The 15,579-nt window shown below is 43.7% G+C and overlaps 1 protein-coding gene across 5 annotated transcripts; it reads right to left on the bottom strand.

The window, feature by feature from the left end:
• Positions 1–818: 818 nt before the first annotated feature.
• Positions 819–15,579, bottom strand: LOC119298943 (heat shock 70 kDa protein 18-like). 5 transcript variants are annotated; one of them, XM_037576252.1, is made up of 11 exons: positions 15,486–15,579; positions 13,834–14,059; positions 8,109–8,173; positions 7,462–7,577; positions 6,898–7,050; positions 6,725–6,812; positions 6,381–6,616; positions 2,735–3,101; positions 2,542–2,666; positions 2,365–2,440; positions 819–2,275 (listed from the first exon to the last, which is right to left on the bottom strand). In XM_037576252.1, exons 5-11 carry the CDS (start codon positions 7,039–7,041, stop codon positions 1,113–1,115), a joined length of 2,199 nt encoding a protein of 732 aa, XP_037432149.1. In that variant the 5' UTR covers positions 7,042–7,050; positions 7,462–7,577; positions 8,109–8,173; positions 13,834–14,059; positions 15,486–15,579; the 3' UTR covers positions 819–1,112. The 5 variants fall into 5 exon arrangements, with proteins under 5 accessions (XP_037432149.1, XP_037432146.1, XP_037432148.1 ...); XM_037576249.1 differs by lacking the exon at positions 8,109–8,173; XM_037576251.1 differs by lacking the exons at positions 13,834–14,059; positions 15,486–15,579 and adding an exon at positions 9,456–11,804.

The following is a 15,579-nucleotide window of genomic DNA, read 5'->3' on the forward strand; positions in this document are numbered from 1 at the left end:
CATCTGAGAAACGATGGGGTTCAGGCTCGCGTATCTGCTGCCCCTGTCTTGTTTCTGCAAAAACAGCCCGCATATCCCATCGTGCTCGAGCGTCCGCTTAATCATCTTCGTTGGCAGCCGGCAGGGACTCAAAAAGGCTGCGATCACCATCACCCACATTGGAGCTACTCTCTGCTGGCAAAGATTTGTTTCCAGAGTCTGCTGCTAAATTTCTCGTCACAAAATCTTGAGACCCAACTCTGACTTTGATTGAATAGATACACAATACTACATTGTTTTACTAGTGTATTCATCTTGCACAGCACAAAGGAGAAAAACCTGATTTAGAAAACAAACTGAGCAAAGAAAAGCATTGACAGATGTAATGCTCCAGGGCCATGTGGATGGGAAACAAAACGACGTCATCTCCAAAACAACGAACAGCATACATCAACTAGGAAAGAACCCTGCAAGGAAGAAAGTTCAAGGAGCACCCAAAGTGTTCTTTTGATCCCGAGCTCATATGCTCCCTCATGAACAGTAGGATCGGAAAAAATATTAAAAACATCAGATTTTTTTTGTGATGAACATTGATGAAAGTTTTCACTGCGTGCAAACATTTGTGATAAAGTGGCATTAGTGCAAATGTGGGCAAAAGGAAAATTCAATGCTACAAAATGCTTCCAACAATAGTGTTTTCAAAGCATCAAATTTTTTTTTCCCACATTTCCGTGAATGTCATTTCGTCACAATTTTTTGCGTGCAATGAAAACTTTCATCAATGTTTATCACAAAAAAAATCAATTTTTTTAAAGTTTTCTTTTTACTACACAACAAGGAGAACAACACATCATCAAGTAAAAAAATATAACAACGCACAGCAGAAATGCCAACAAACTCAATAGAAGCTTAGAGCGTCTTCTGACAAAATCAACTGCCTGGCCTGAGCCTAAGCAATTCTTGTTTGGCTGGTGACTGGAGTGTTAAAAGTGTTATGCCAGGCCAAAATAACAAACCTAGTCCTGCATCTTGGGGCCAGCGCCCTGGTACATCTTGGCAATGGTGGGGTCGCACAGGGCCTCCATCTTCTCCCTGAACTCGCCCGCCTCAGCAAGCTGGTTCGTGTCCAGCCACTAGATACCAGCGTCGATGGCCCCTTGCATCTTCTTCTTGTTGTCTGCCCACAGCTTGGAGGCCTGGACTATCTTGCATACTTCTTCCTTGCTCAGCTCATCCATGTCGTTGGTGATGGTGGCCTTCTCCTCACCGGGCACCTTCAAGACTCTCATCACCACTCCAGCTGTATCCGGACCAAGAGAATGAGGAGTCACATCCAATAGCAGTTGAACCTTCTCGTTGCCCTCTCTGCTCCAGATGGCAGCCTGGGCAGCTGCCCCGTGGGCAATAACCTCATCGGGGTTGATGCTCTTGCAGATATCCATGCCATTGAAGAAGTCCTGCAGAAGCTGCTGCACTCTGGGAATCCTAGTGGAACCACCAACGAGGACAACATGGTGCACGGTGCCCTTGTTCATCTTTGCCTCCTGAAGACACTTCTCCACAGGCTCCATACACTTCCTGAACAGATCCATGTTCATCTCCTCAAACCCGGTCCGGGTGATGGTGGAGCAGAAGTCAATGCCCTCAAACAGCGAGTCGATCTCAATGGTGGTCTGGGCAGTGTAGGAGAGAGTCCTCTTTGCCCTCTCACAGGCTGTCCTCAGCCTCCGAAGAGCTCTTATATTGCCACTGATGTCCTTCTCGTTCTCCCTCTTGAACTCTTGAACAAAGTGGTTGACCATCCTGTTGTCAAAGTCCTTGCCACCAATCTTATTGTCACGAGCTGTGGCCTTAAACTGTAGGATGCCATCGTCAATGGTGAGAAGGGAGACATCAGAGCTACCACCTCCAAGGTCAAAGATGAGAACATTCTTCTTGTCCACGTACGAATCTTTCTTGTGAAGACCATAAGCAATAACTGCAGCTGTTTGCTCATTGATGATACGCATGACACTGATGCCAGCAAACACACCAGCATCCTCGGTAGCCTGCCACTGTGATTCACTGAAGCACGCAGGGACAGTAACAAGGACATTCTTCACAACAGTGAAACCTTTAGCGATCTCAAACATCTTGATGATGATCATAGAAGAAATCTCTTCAGCTGCAAACTGCTTCTCCTCACCCTTGTACTTGACAGTAATCATGGGCTGGTCACCATGTCCAGCAACAACCTCCAGTGGGCAATCACCCTGGACAGTAGAATCAGCCCTTGGGCCAACGGAGCACTTGGCATCTGCATAATACAGTTGATATCAGAGACTGTATACACACCAAACTTAATTTTTTTTGAAAGCTAATCATTTTATGAAAACTTTAATCTACCTGGAGTCTGTTGTCTGGGTACCCATGCAAAGACGATTTTTTTTTCATCATACACCATAACTGGAATGTTCTTAATCTTGAAGAGTACAAAAAGAAATAGAGAGTTAATTCATTGAACCCAAAACAAAAGCGTAGTCAAACATTTACTCTAGCAAAACAAGTCATCAAGTGGTGTACCATATCTTCCATGATATCAGGTTGGTTGGGAAGCTCAGGCTTCAAGGTGGACATTAAAAGCTTGTTGTGTTTATTTAATTCAAAATTGGTACCGATCTGGGGCTGCAACCGCCACTCATCGTCTCCTATATAAATAAATTACATTAGATGTCATCTCTTTGCAGCATATGTAAGATCAATATGATAGACTTACCACAACTACCGCGGTGAAGGCAAATGACATTTTCTTTAAGGTCTGACGCGCGTAATCTCCCTATGCCAGATTTGATGAGTGCTCCTTGGGAGTTGCGGCGCACACAGAAATTACAATAAGAATTGACAAAATCGTAATACTCCTCCTTATTTTCTCGTGCTGCACCAATAAGGAAGACCGCATGTCCAATTATCTTTTTCCTTCTACCATCATAACCTAATGGATCATATGACCTATAGATCTGCCCATATTTCAGACGAGCTAATTTTTTTCCACCAAAGAAAGTAGCCACTAATGCATGCCCATCAGCTATGGCAGTAGAAATTCTTTGATAATCATTGCGTGGAATTACAGTGAGATCATCCACCTACGGAGCAAAAGGTTGTATATTATAATTCATCCCCGCATAGTTATCACAAACAAAGTAGGTGAGCACGTGTACAGGTGATACTATCACATGTATAAGCAAAATACTGTCAGAAACAAAACCGACATTTTTTTAACTATACTAGATTTCATATAATTATTAATATTTATGTTGATTTTGCTGAGTACAACTTTAGTACTGTAGGTATCTTGAGTAGAAACTTGAAAACTAATACTAACTAGCTTGAATGCACTGATACGTGAGGCAGCTAGCGAACGGATACGCCTCAGATACGTCATGGATACATATCCTGGAAGTATCCGCGAATAAACAATTTAAAACAATTCTGATACTCGATGGATACTTGGTTATTACGTCTAGGATATGGCCCAGCCCAATAACAAGCCCAGTACCCCGTGATGCCCCACTCCTTTCCCTCTCCCAGTTTCTTGCCTCCCCCCTGAACTCCACATCAGGCGGCGGCTGCGACCTAGCGGCTGCTCAGCCGTCGACGAGCTCCTCCCTCACCGACTCTCCGTCGTCCTCACCCTTGGTCCCTCTCACGCAGTAGCGCAGCCAGGCAGCAGGTACCAACGTATCTCTTCTCCTGTCGCCCCGTTGCTAAGCTCAGTAGCTCACCTTCTGATCTCCTCCGGATGGCTCCTCCTGCTGAACCACCTGCTCAACCTACGAATCTAAGAGCACCACTCTAGAGCCATGTTACAATCATTGAGAAATCACTTAAAGGGGAAACACTAGATGGAAATGTAACTACTGTGGTCATGTTGCTTTAAGTAGCTACTCAAGAGTTTCTGCTCATTTGCTGAAGACAGACAACCCAGGAATCCACGCATGTAAAAAGATCACAATTGACATCCTTAATGGACTTAAAAGTGAGGTTGCAATGGCTCAAGCTGCATTAGCACAGCACAAGCCGAAAACCGTATCTTTTCCTAGTGTTTCATCAAGTGTTGCTTTATCCAGTGCAAGTACTAAAAAAGAGGAGAGGAGATGGACCATGTACTGCATTGGAGAAAGCTTGGGTAAATGATTTACACAAGCAATTGGATGAAAAAATTGCAAGAGCTTTTTATTCTAGAGGTAAGCAACAAATGTACAGCCAAGTATTTTGTTTTTGTGCATCTATAATTCTGGAGGTAGTTGATTACATTTCAGTTCACCTTGCTGACTAATGCTTTTGTTATTTTGTAGGGTTGGCTTTCAACTTTGCAAGAAATCCACATTATCAAGAGTCATATAACTTTGCTGCAACCCACAACATTCCTGGTTATAAGCCTCCTGGATACAATAGGCTTAGGACTACACTTCCCAAGAATGAAAAGATGCACATTGACAAGTTATTGGAGCATGTGAAAAGCACATGGATTGAGAGGGAAGAAACAATTTGTGCTGTGGTCAGATCCGTTTAGGCGCCACTCATCAATTTTGTTGCCATTTCTGAGAAAGCCCCGGTGTTCTTGAAGGCTGATAATTGTGAAGGTGATTTGAAAACAAATGAGTACATTTTTGAGAAGTTGAAGTCTGTGATTGAAGAAGTAGGTCGCCACAATGTGGTCCAAGTCATCACCGACAATGCTCCAAATTGCAGAGGTGCTGGCTTACTTGTGCAAGCAGAATATGACAACATTATTGGACACTTTGTGTCGTCCATACCCTCAATCTTGCGCTGAAAAATATTTGTGGGCCCAAGCAGCGGACAATTGAAGTAGAAGCATTTGTTCAATTTGAGTTTATTGCCATTGTGAAAAATGAAGCTACAATGATCAAGAATTTTATTATGAACCATGGCATGCGGCTCTCCATGTTTAATGAATTCAGCCCCTTGAAGTTGCTTGCTATTGCTGAAACAAGGTTTGCCTCCGTTGTGATTATGGTGCGGCGGTTTGTTTTGGTTAAGAATGCCCTCCAATCCATGGTAATTAGTCCTCAATGGGATATTTACAAAGATGATGCTGAAGCTGCAAGTGTTGTCGTGGAGCAAGGTAGAATATATTCTCAAGATTACCGAACCACTACATGATATGATTCGTGTGGCGGACATGGACAACCCATAAAAGAAGGGGGAATCACTTATGTGGGATGTGGGAGGGGATTCTCATGAAATTTTAACAGGTGTTGGTGTTCTTGAAGTTGCTGATCTATCTCTTGATGAACCAGAGTTACAAGGAATTTCTTTTGGGGATGTGGATGCTACTGTTGTCAACTTGGATGACGAAGCAATGAATGAAGATGAGGAGGCTGGGGAGGAGGCCTAACTTATTTATTTGTAATGTGCTGCTGTAATATGTTCTTATTCGACCACCTATGTGTGTTGCTTGCTGCCCTGCTACTGTTATTGCTACTGCTATGCATTGCACTATGCAGCAGGCAGCAGCTATGTTATTTGCTACCTATATCTAGATACTAAACAGCCTCCTATGTTATGTAATATTGAACTTCAAATGGTTTGTAGTGTTGCACTATTTTTTTGGCTGTTTTTACACTTGTTTCATTGATTTTGGGCAGATGCTACTTGCTAGATGCAAATGGAAACATGCAAGATGGAACTTAGTGCCCAGATCAACCCTTCAAACTTTATAAGGTGATGTACAGTTGAATGATGATTTGCTGCTCCATATTCATTTTACAAGAGTCTAATTCATTTCTTTTGGCTGTCAAACTTGGGAGTTGGAACAGGGCATCAACATTGCCTACTGGAGAGGATGGTAGCTGCTCTGGCATTCTCAGGAGAGCAAACACGAAGGTAATCTGCTGTTTTTTTTAAATGAAGAATATAGTAAAATGTATCCACGTATTGGCACTTTTTCAAAATAACGAATCTACGTATCGGTATCCGCCTGATACTGATACCCGTATCCGTATCGGTGCTTCGGAGCTAACTACTCCCTCTGTTCCATATTCTAGTGCGTATAACTATAAGCTTTTGGGTCTTATTCCAAATTGTAGTGTGCATAAGCGCCTTTAGTCCAATATAACCCTCCGTCTGGATCAGCACAGCAAAGCTGCATGCACCCACATGCATGTCAGGCGAGCAGACAAGGGGCAATTCTAGTCCAAATAAATGTGCCACCTCATGTCTTGGTATAAGTGCCACAAACAACACGGCCACGCACTATAAAAGGGAATGGAGGGAGTACTAACTATGGATAGAATTGATAGCCTACTACATAAAAAGTAAAATAGATGAGTTTTAGTTATCAATGAATCATAAGTTCTGAAAGAGATTATTAATAACAAGTTCGACTAATAAAGAATTACCTTAGAACCTGCCAGGCCAATTTCCATCAATATCAGTGCAATGTGTACGAACCGATTGTAACGGACTTTTTGCATGGGGTCACCCTGTTCATACCCAGGGAACTTCGTCCTGAACAAGCCAATCAGTTTCAGGGGACTCAATTTACCAACCAAATCAGGATCTCTCTTCATCAGCAAAGCTTCCCAACGCAACATGAACTGAAGCGCATGAACACATGCAAAAGCCACACAAAACGCTGTGTATAAAAAACAGTGTATCAGCATGATATCCCAGTATTGGGGATTAAAACCAAAGGAACTTCTCTAATAAATTATAAATGGATGGATTTATTATGACAACTTACTGCTTTTGCCTTGTTTATGAAATTTTCCCAGCAGACGATGTTCATTCACTAATATATCATCAAAGGAAATTCTGTAGTCTCCGGTGAACTGATAAAAGAAAATGAAACTGCAGTTTCAGCAATAACCATACTGAACGAAAATATGTCCAGGGAGTAATCCGCAAAGTTATTACCTTTCTTCCACAATTACATGCCTGTTTCGGAAGCATGAAAAGCTTGTGCTTGGTTGGCCAATTTGGCTGCATGCATCTGGTGCAAACCCAAGCCTTATTAGCATCATACGAAGTACCAAGCACATGTCTTATGTGGGGAAACATGTTTTGAATCTGCAAATTAAAAATCTGTAAGCATTTATTTTTAGTTCATTTGGGTGATGCATTCACCAGCCAAAACTGAAAAGTCAAACATCATAAATAACTTATGAAACACAGTTTAGAAGTTGCATCACATGAAAAACTACAGTAATGAAAAACATCACGTGTTTGTTACAGTTGTCACAAAAACAAATCCTCAGATCTGATAGATCTTTATTAAACATATTGGATTCTACATAAAAGTCATATGAAATACACTTAGTAAACACATCTCTAGACATGGATTTCGATTCATAGCCTTCCTAAAAGCCAAAGACAATTCCATATTCAACAGGAGGACAGGACTCATAGTACCAAAACACATTTCTAGACATGGATTTAGATTCATAATTCATCCTAATCACCGCGAGTTGAGTTACTCACCTCCAACAACCAGATCTGTCTCTGAACTGAGCAGAGACGGGTCAATTCATCACCACCGAACTTTGGGGTGGGTGGGTGGGTGGGTGTAAATCCGAGAATAGTTGACACCTGGTAGACTGAAGAAAACAGCAAATATATACAAGCCACTGATCAGATTTACTAACAGCTTCAACCAGAACAATGAACTTAACAGTTTTCAGCTTCAGTGCTAAACTTAAACATCAAGTATGAGCACTGTTCAACAGAACTCAAAGTGACACCGGACACTACAATAAGAAAACCATCTTCATATTTAGCGTAGTGGTTTTGAGCACACTGATGTATGTAGCAGGTTAAAGGAAAAAAATTACATGGTTCAGGGTCCAATGTGAGCAGAAAATAGAATACATTAAAGCATTTAACAAGATCATGCGATCTTATGGCGGGAATAAACCTAGAGTTTTCAGTAGTGTATATCACAGGGAAACACAAGTATTGACACAGATAAAGAAAACACCATTGAATGGTTCAAAAAAGTTGATGATGTTTATCTCTTTTGCTGGATACAAGACGAGATGGTTGCCACTAGAATACTACACCTAAACATAGCAATCTGTTTAGTTTTGAAGAAAATTTTTTTGCTACTACTAGTGGGTCAGGTTCTTCACCTTCTGCACGAGCTAAGGCTGCTGGTGCTGTTAGGTTGATGATGTCATTCGACTTCGTATTTATTCTGCATGTCATGAAAGAGTTGATGGGAATAACAGATATGTTATGCAAGAAACTACAGCAGAAATCCCAAGATATTTTGAATGCCATGGATGATGTTTCCACTACAAAGAAGTTGGTACAGCAGCTAAGAGATGAGTGGGCTAAGTTGATTAGTGATGTGAATTTGTTTTCCCAGAAACATGGAATTACTGCTCCAAATATGACTGACAACTATGTTGATTTCTTATGGTCTCGTGTAGATGATCAGAGTACAGCCGAGCATCACTATCGGTATTATATTTTTACAGTTGCAGTTGACCAACAACTACATGAACTAAACTGCAGGTTCAGCAAACAAGCAACGAGATTCTCATCCTTTGCAATTCTTTGAATCCCAAGGACTCATTTAGTTCATTAAACATTGACGATGTATGTCCTCTCGCTTCAAAATACTACCCTGCTGAATTTTCAGAACAAAAAAGAAACAATTTGAGATGTCAGCTACAACATTATGAGCTTGATGTACCTACAAATCCAAGGTTTCAGAATCTGTCAAGCGTAGGAGATCTTTATCAACAACTTGCAAAAACAGGAAAATCAGTGGATTATTATTTGATTGGCAGGTCATACAATATTTCTGCTCTTGTATTATTTGCTTTGACTGTTACATCAAGTACTCCCTCCGTCCAGAATTACTTGTCGAAAAAATCGTTAAAAATGGATGTATCTAGAACTAACATATGTCTAGATACATCCATTTCTCCGACAAGTATTTCCGGACGGAGGAGTATTAATTGATTTTATTTGCAGGTTAATTCAACTTGTTCTCACTTTACCTGTCTCAACTGCAAGAATGTGCATTTTTGGCAATGAAACTTGTTAAAACAAGACTCCGATATAAAATGGAAGACATGTTTCTAAGAGATTGCTTGTTGATCTACAACGAGAAAGAGATTGCAGTAGGATTCTCAACTGATGCACTTATTGATGAATTCAATACAATGACTCGCCGTGTGGAGTTCGAGTGATAACTGTTAGTTCATCATCATCTAATTGTGCATTTTATTTCCAAGCTCTCGATGCGTAGAGATAGTATGTTATGAACAGTTGGTTGGTTATATAGTACATATTTTGCTATCTCAGTATCAATTTCCATATATTCTTACAAATTCCGTACACCTTATTAAATTTTGGAGTTGTGGTCAATATTCAGCCCCCCTTGTGTGTATTTCCTGGCTCCGCCGTTGACTAGATGTGTTGCAAAGATTAAAATGTAAGAACTAAGAATAGGAGAAGAAATTGACCTGAATCAAGAAGAGATTGTTGGTGACGAACTGCTGCAGCGACTCCCTCTTGGCCCAGTTGTCTGAGTTCTTGACCCGGCGGTGCAGCTAGGTGGAATACTCCCCGAGGCGATACTCCCGGTACCCAGACAAAGGAGCCGGCGCCGTGGTTGGTGAGGAGGCAGGAGGCGCGGCCGAGGGAGCCGGCCAGGCCCGCGAGGGAGAACGGGAGGAGGAGCGTCCCGAGCGCGGTGGCTCAGCGGCGCTGGCGTCCGAGGACCCCCGATTGACGCGTCGGCGAGGCGGCGCTGCCGTCCGAGCAGGTGGTTGGGCCTGGGGTTTGGTTTGGAGACCGGCGGGGAGGAGATGGGATGGTGCGGCGGCCGGGCGGGTGGGGGTTGGCCGGTGGGGAGTCAGGAGGAAGCCAGAGGAAGATGGATTTCTCTCTCTTTTTTTTCTCTCTCGGCCCCTTGCTCGCTGGCCGCCTCCACTACTCTGCTGCGGCGCCGGACGGGATTTGAGGGAGGTAGGGAAAGTGGGAGGGCGAACGGTGAGCGCAGCCGGCGGCCAGAGCAGTGGTTCGAAGTTTTTTTTTCTTCCGAGTTATAAACCCTAGCAGAGTACAGATTAGAAAAATAAAATCCCAAGAACCTACTCCCTCTTACTCCCTCCATTCCTCTATGTAATGCGCATAGATTTTTTGGCATTATTCCGAAATGTAGTGCGCGTTAGCTACTTTGGGCTCTTTTGGACGAAACTAGCCCCGGCAGCAGCACACCCACACATGCAACGTTCGCCTGTATCCCCTTCCTCCAGGACAAACGGATTGGACCGGTGGCAGCGGGAATCGACCTGCGGCGGCAGAGGAGGGGGAGCAGCAGGAAGCCGGTGTCTCCGCGTCCTCTGCCTGCTCCGGCATCTTCGCGTCCGCTGCTGGTGGCCGGCCTCTCCGGCATCACCGTGTCCGCATCCGGCGTCTCCGGCATATCCGTCTCAGCCGCCGGCATCTTCGCGTCCATGGCTGGCCTCCGGCGTTGTTGCGTCGGCTATTGGCGTCCCCGCGTCCGCCGCATCCCTGGCAAACATCTCCGCTGCCAGCCACACCAAGTGGACTAGTACTCCAAGTCGATCCCATCTGATGCAGGCGACCACGGCCCCTTCTTCTATCTCCAGATCTGGAGGCCACGGCCACCTCCCGTGAGGCGGAGAAGAAGAGGGAGCAGCAGGAGCTCGAGGTGTGGACGGCGTCGACGCCGTCCTCTCCGGTCGCGCGCGGAGGAAGGGACAAGGGCAGCGGCTGCCAGGACGTCTTCGTGATGTACAACGGCCACGGCGAGCCGTGGGTGGTGGCGTGCGAGGAGCCGATGCATGTGGTGCTCACGGAGGAGATGGGTAGGCGTGCGCCGGCGGACAGATGGCGAGGTTGTCGAGGGCACCGCCGCAGCCGCGGATCCCGCCACCACTAACTCGCAGTCCCGTATCTTGCGCGTTTTGCTATCCCCCGCGGTGGCGTGCTGGTTTGGCTTTCCACTGACCACAAAGTAGACCCACACGCACATGGGCTGGAGGCAAGACAAGCGGGGGTAACAGCGTCCAAAACTCAGCGCCAGGTCACTGATTGGTATACGTGCCTGAAACAATGCGCACTATATAGTGGAACGGAGGGAGTATCCGTCCGGAAAAACTTGTCATTAAAATGGACAAAAAGGGGTGTATCTAGAACTGAAATACATCTACATATATCCCCTTTTATTTATTTTGATGACAAGTATTTTCGGACGGAGGGAATACTAATACAAGGCCACTTCATGTTTTTTATGTCTAATTTTATTACCAACAAAATGTGAGTCATATGTCATAAAAAGTATGTCATTGGATGCAAATATTAAGTAACCTTTTGATTATACTCCCTCCGTTCAAAAATACTTGTCATCAAAATGGACAAAAAGAGATGTATCTAAAACTAAAATACATCTAGATACATCCCCTTGTTTCATTTTGATGACAAATATTTCCGGACGAAGGGAGTTTGTTGACCAAAACTGTAAATTAAAATTTCACATAAAAAATAAAGTGGCCATGTATATAAAAATGAAGGTAGTACCACTATTGGATGTTAGCCCACTGCACCAGACCCCCTAATCCTATTTATGCCTTCTTTGGGTTGCAGGATTTTGGGAGGACTTAGGTGGTGTTTGTTTTCAGGGACTTTTTGGTGTAGGGACTAGAAAAAGCCCCTCTTAGAGACTTTTTAACCAAACAGGAGGGACTACTGAGGACTAAAAGTTGCTTCTTGGGACTAAATGAAGAAGACCCTTAATGAGAGTCTTTTTTGGGATTTTTTGGGACTTTTTCAACAATGCCCCTCCCTGCAGTCATTGCCCCGCCGCCCCATGGTGTTTTTGGTTGTTATTTTTCTGTATACTAGGGGTAACATGGCCATTTAATAACCTCTAGGAAGGGAGTAGGAACTTTATAGTCCCTGGAAACAAACATGAAAGGACTTTTTAGGGACTAGAGACTTTTTAGTTGGGACTAGAAAAAGTCCTGGAACTTATGAACCAAACATGGCCTCAATCCTTTGCCCCCCCACCCCTAAGGATTGCCTTTGATCAAAAGAAAGATAACATCAAAATTCCTATGGAATGGATCCATGTGCCTCAATTCTATAGGATCTTCTTCCCCTGTTCTTTTGCATTTCTTCTTTCCCTGTCCATGCCCATGCCAAGATATACCTGTGCAGCCGTGGTCATGCGAGCACCACCGCTTGTCGCCGCGGTAAGTCGTGGGCGCTGCTGCATCTAATAAGTGATGCATGGCGCATTGCAGAAGGCAACTCAGTCGCCACGGCCATGCCCACTCATAGCAAGCTGGTCCGCTACGACAACCATTGAAGATGCTACAACAGAGTCGACCAATGCTGCGACTGCGGCCCCCGCATGCTTCAACGACGGTGACCACAATGTTGCGACCACAGTGACCTCAAGCGGTGCGATGGCGACCAGGAGTGACCCCATGTGTTTCGACATGCTACCGGTGCTGGGACTGATATTGGAATCGGGCACCACGGGTGCTGGGACATGTGACACTTGGCGCTGCGATCATCACGGAGAAGTTGCAACTAGGCAGGAAGGATACTGGAACCGGTTTTTTAATTATAAAATAATATAATAAACTGAATAATAATAGTACATGGTAATATAGTATAAAACTGGTCAAATAGGAACATTTTATTCTATTAGATAACTATAAGGAGCTCAGCCGAGGTGCCTATTGGGCCAAGTTCGCTTCGGCCCGCCACTTAGGCGACCTGAATTCGACTCTCACTTTGTTGAATTTCTCACAAAGCATTTTTATGGTTAAATCGTCTGGTTTTCCAGAAAACCATCCGGTTCATTTTGTTTTCACTGAAGCTTAAAAAACCTTAAAGATTGCCGGTTTTGGTTTTTTCCGGTCCGGTTTTTAAAACTATGACAACACCTCTCCGCTCCTCACGCTCTCCTCCGGCCATCGAGGCGTCCACGACGAGCTCCCTCTAGCCATCGCGCCCCCCATTTGGTGGCACACATAAGGTGTTTAACAACATGTTTTTTCCTTCTCTTTCCTTTTTTTCTACAAAATGGTAGTAGAAGATCACACCTACTTTATTAGAGAGTACTCTTTATTCGATGATGCAATGCACCGATGAGGAGGCTTGTCCAAGCCCTCAACTCTCTATCGGAGGGGGAGGAAGATGGGCGGCAGCAACTAGTTGAGGAGGAGAACGAAGGCAACGGAGCAAAGAGAAGGAAGAAGGGAAGTGGGCGCACGGTTGTGGTGAATTATGATCATTTATCGACCAATTTTTGCTTACTTTACTACTTGGCTGACCTGCCTTTTTTTACTGCCATGGCTGTTTTTTTAATAGTATCATAGAGTAAATTTAGCACGACACTAAACATTTTAGCAAAATAAAACTGATCCTTACAATGTCTACTGGGTATGTGCATACGCCATACGTGATCGTTACTCAGCAGTGTGGAAGCCAAAGAGCATATGGCTTATAGGCGCAATCGATGGGAGAATACATACAATCAGTTTGGATGGCGGTCAAAAAATAGAATAGATGGTTAGTCATCTAGTTCTATGGTTAGCCAGATGTGGCTTTGCGATATCTCCTTTTTTTATTTCTGGATGAGACTTTGTATTTTGCTGTGTATTTTTGTTGGATTTTTTTAATAATATGGCTGCATGCAACGTTTTGATGCAGAGGGCGAGGGCATTCCTCCTTTTTTTAAAGAAGAACACATATGCCATGTTAACTGTGGTACCATACCAGTCAGCAAAATAGGTAGATAAACGGAAAACAATATGTAGAATTAATAGTGTGACTGCAAGTTAGTGTGAAATAAAGACCAACCTTGTGATATATGGCGATATGCATCCAGCTGGTAAGGCGACTGGCCACGTCGCTCCATTAGCTTTAAATCCTGAGCGGCTTGTGCCGGTGTATCGATATATCCAGCGGACCAGCGATTGGCGTCTCCGTGCCCGCGCTGAGATAGATGTCCCGGAAGAAATAACCAGTCAGAGGAGATCGACATGATCCAGTGTCCGGATGGATCGTGCTGCACGCTGCCCACCATCTGAGCCAGAATTTTAACATGTGAGGTGGGCGAAGAATACAACAATCACGCACGAGATAAAAACATCACGATGTGTGGAATCCATAAACGCAGATATCCAAGCATAACAATATTTTAGCAATACAAAAGAAAACTACTATATGTTTCTGTTAGATATAAAAATATGGATGCAACTCGCCAACTTGTTTGTAACAAAAAGAATTAATCGTTGTTGCTCTTCTCTTAGAGGCATATAGGCCGGAACAAATTCAAAAAAATAAACTCAATAATGTTTTGTAATCTATATGAAAACTACTAGTGTAGGGTCCGTATACCTGTGTATCTTTAGATTTGAGCGTATGGTCATGCATGAATACGGTGCTTAGCTGAATCGATGGCGCGACTTGAAAGTTGAAATTAATTATCGGGGCACGCCGGCACCGCGGCGGTGTCCGTGTCTTGGTCTCATGGCGACTGGCAGCTGGCGATGAGGACTGGCACTCTGGCAGGGACGGCGAGCGATGGCAGGCGCCCTAGCAGCTAGCATGGATCAGACGCGACGGCGCTAGGTTTTCATCGTTTTTTGATCTGAGGCAGGATGGCGGCGCTAGGTTTGGAGACAATAATCAGTTTTTTTTAGGGGAGCAAAGCTTCAATCGTGTACATCGGTTTAATGGGTTATTATTTGGCTTGGGCCTTAAGACAAATTAAGTAGCAATTAGTTATGGTAATTAGGTGTGTATATGTACTTTTGCTATAAAAAATATGTATATGTACTTTTTTTTATACCTCCTCACTTCTATATACAAGGTCACTTTATTTTCCTGTCAAACTTCAACTTATGATTTTGTTCAAGAATACATGGGTTATACTTCCTCCGTTCCTAAATATAATCTTTTTAGAGACCTCTAAAAAGATTATATTTAGGAACGGAGGAAGTATGCCATAAAATGATAAAAAATATATCATCGGCAAGTTCTTTGAAATGTGCATCCATTGACATATTTTTTTGGACATATAACTCATATTTTGTTGATAAAATTAATGGTCAAAGTTAGACATAAAAAAATGACCTTATATATATATACAAAAATGAAGGTAGTAATACACTAGTGCTCTGAACCAATAGGGTGGCTGATCAGTAGTCTTGCCCTCAAAGGGTTCATTTGAAACAAATTCAGTGTAGTGAATCGATCTGTCATAATCTCTAGGAAGAGTATTTGATTTGCAGAGAGATCGATGTAGTATATCTTTGCTTTGACGGCAAATCAGAACGAGCATAGCGCATCATGGCATGAATTAATTGGGCGTGCTACTGCTAATCGATGGAGGCGAGCAGGCACTCAGCTCAGCTAGCTAGTTATGTGGATCTGCCGACACCAAGGAGGCAATTAAGGGCACCTAGTTCTTAGTAGCTAAGCCAGCCAAAATCGATCCATGTTCGTACCTGCAGCGGCGGCGGCCGTCTCTTGTGTTGGATCTAGTCGCTTGCGGCCCGCCGGCCATGGTGGATCCACTCGAATTGGCTGGGACGCGGATGG

The sequence above is a fragment of the Triticum dicoccoides genome, chromosome 5A, assembly GCF_002162155.2.
Source record: "Triticum dicoccoides isolate Atlit2015 ecotype Zavitan chromosome 5A, WEW_v2.0, whole genome shotgun sequence".
In the NCBI taxonomy this organism is placed as follows: Eukaryota; Viridiplantae; Streptophyta; class Magnoliopsida; order Poales; family Poaceae; genus Triticum; species Triticum dicoccoides.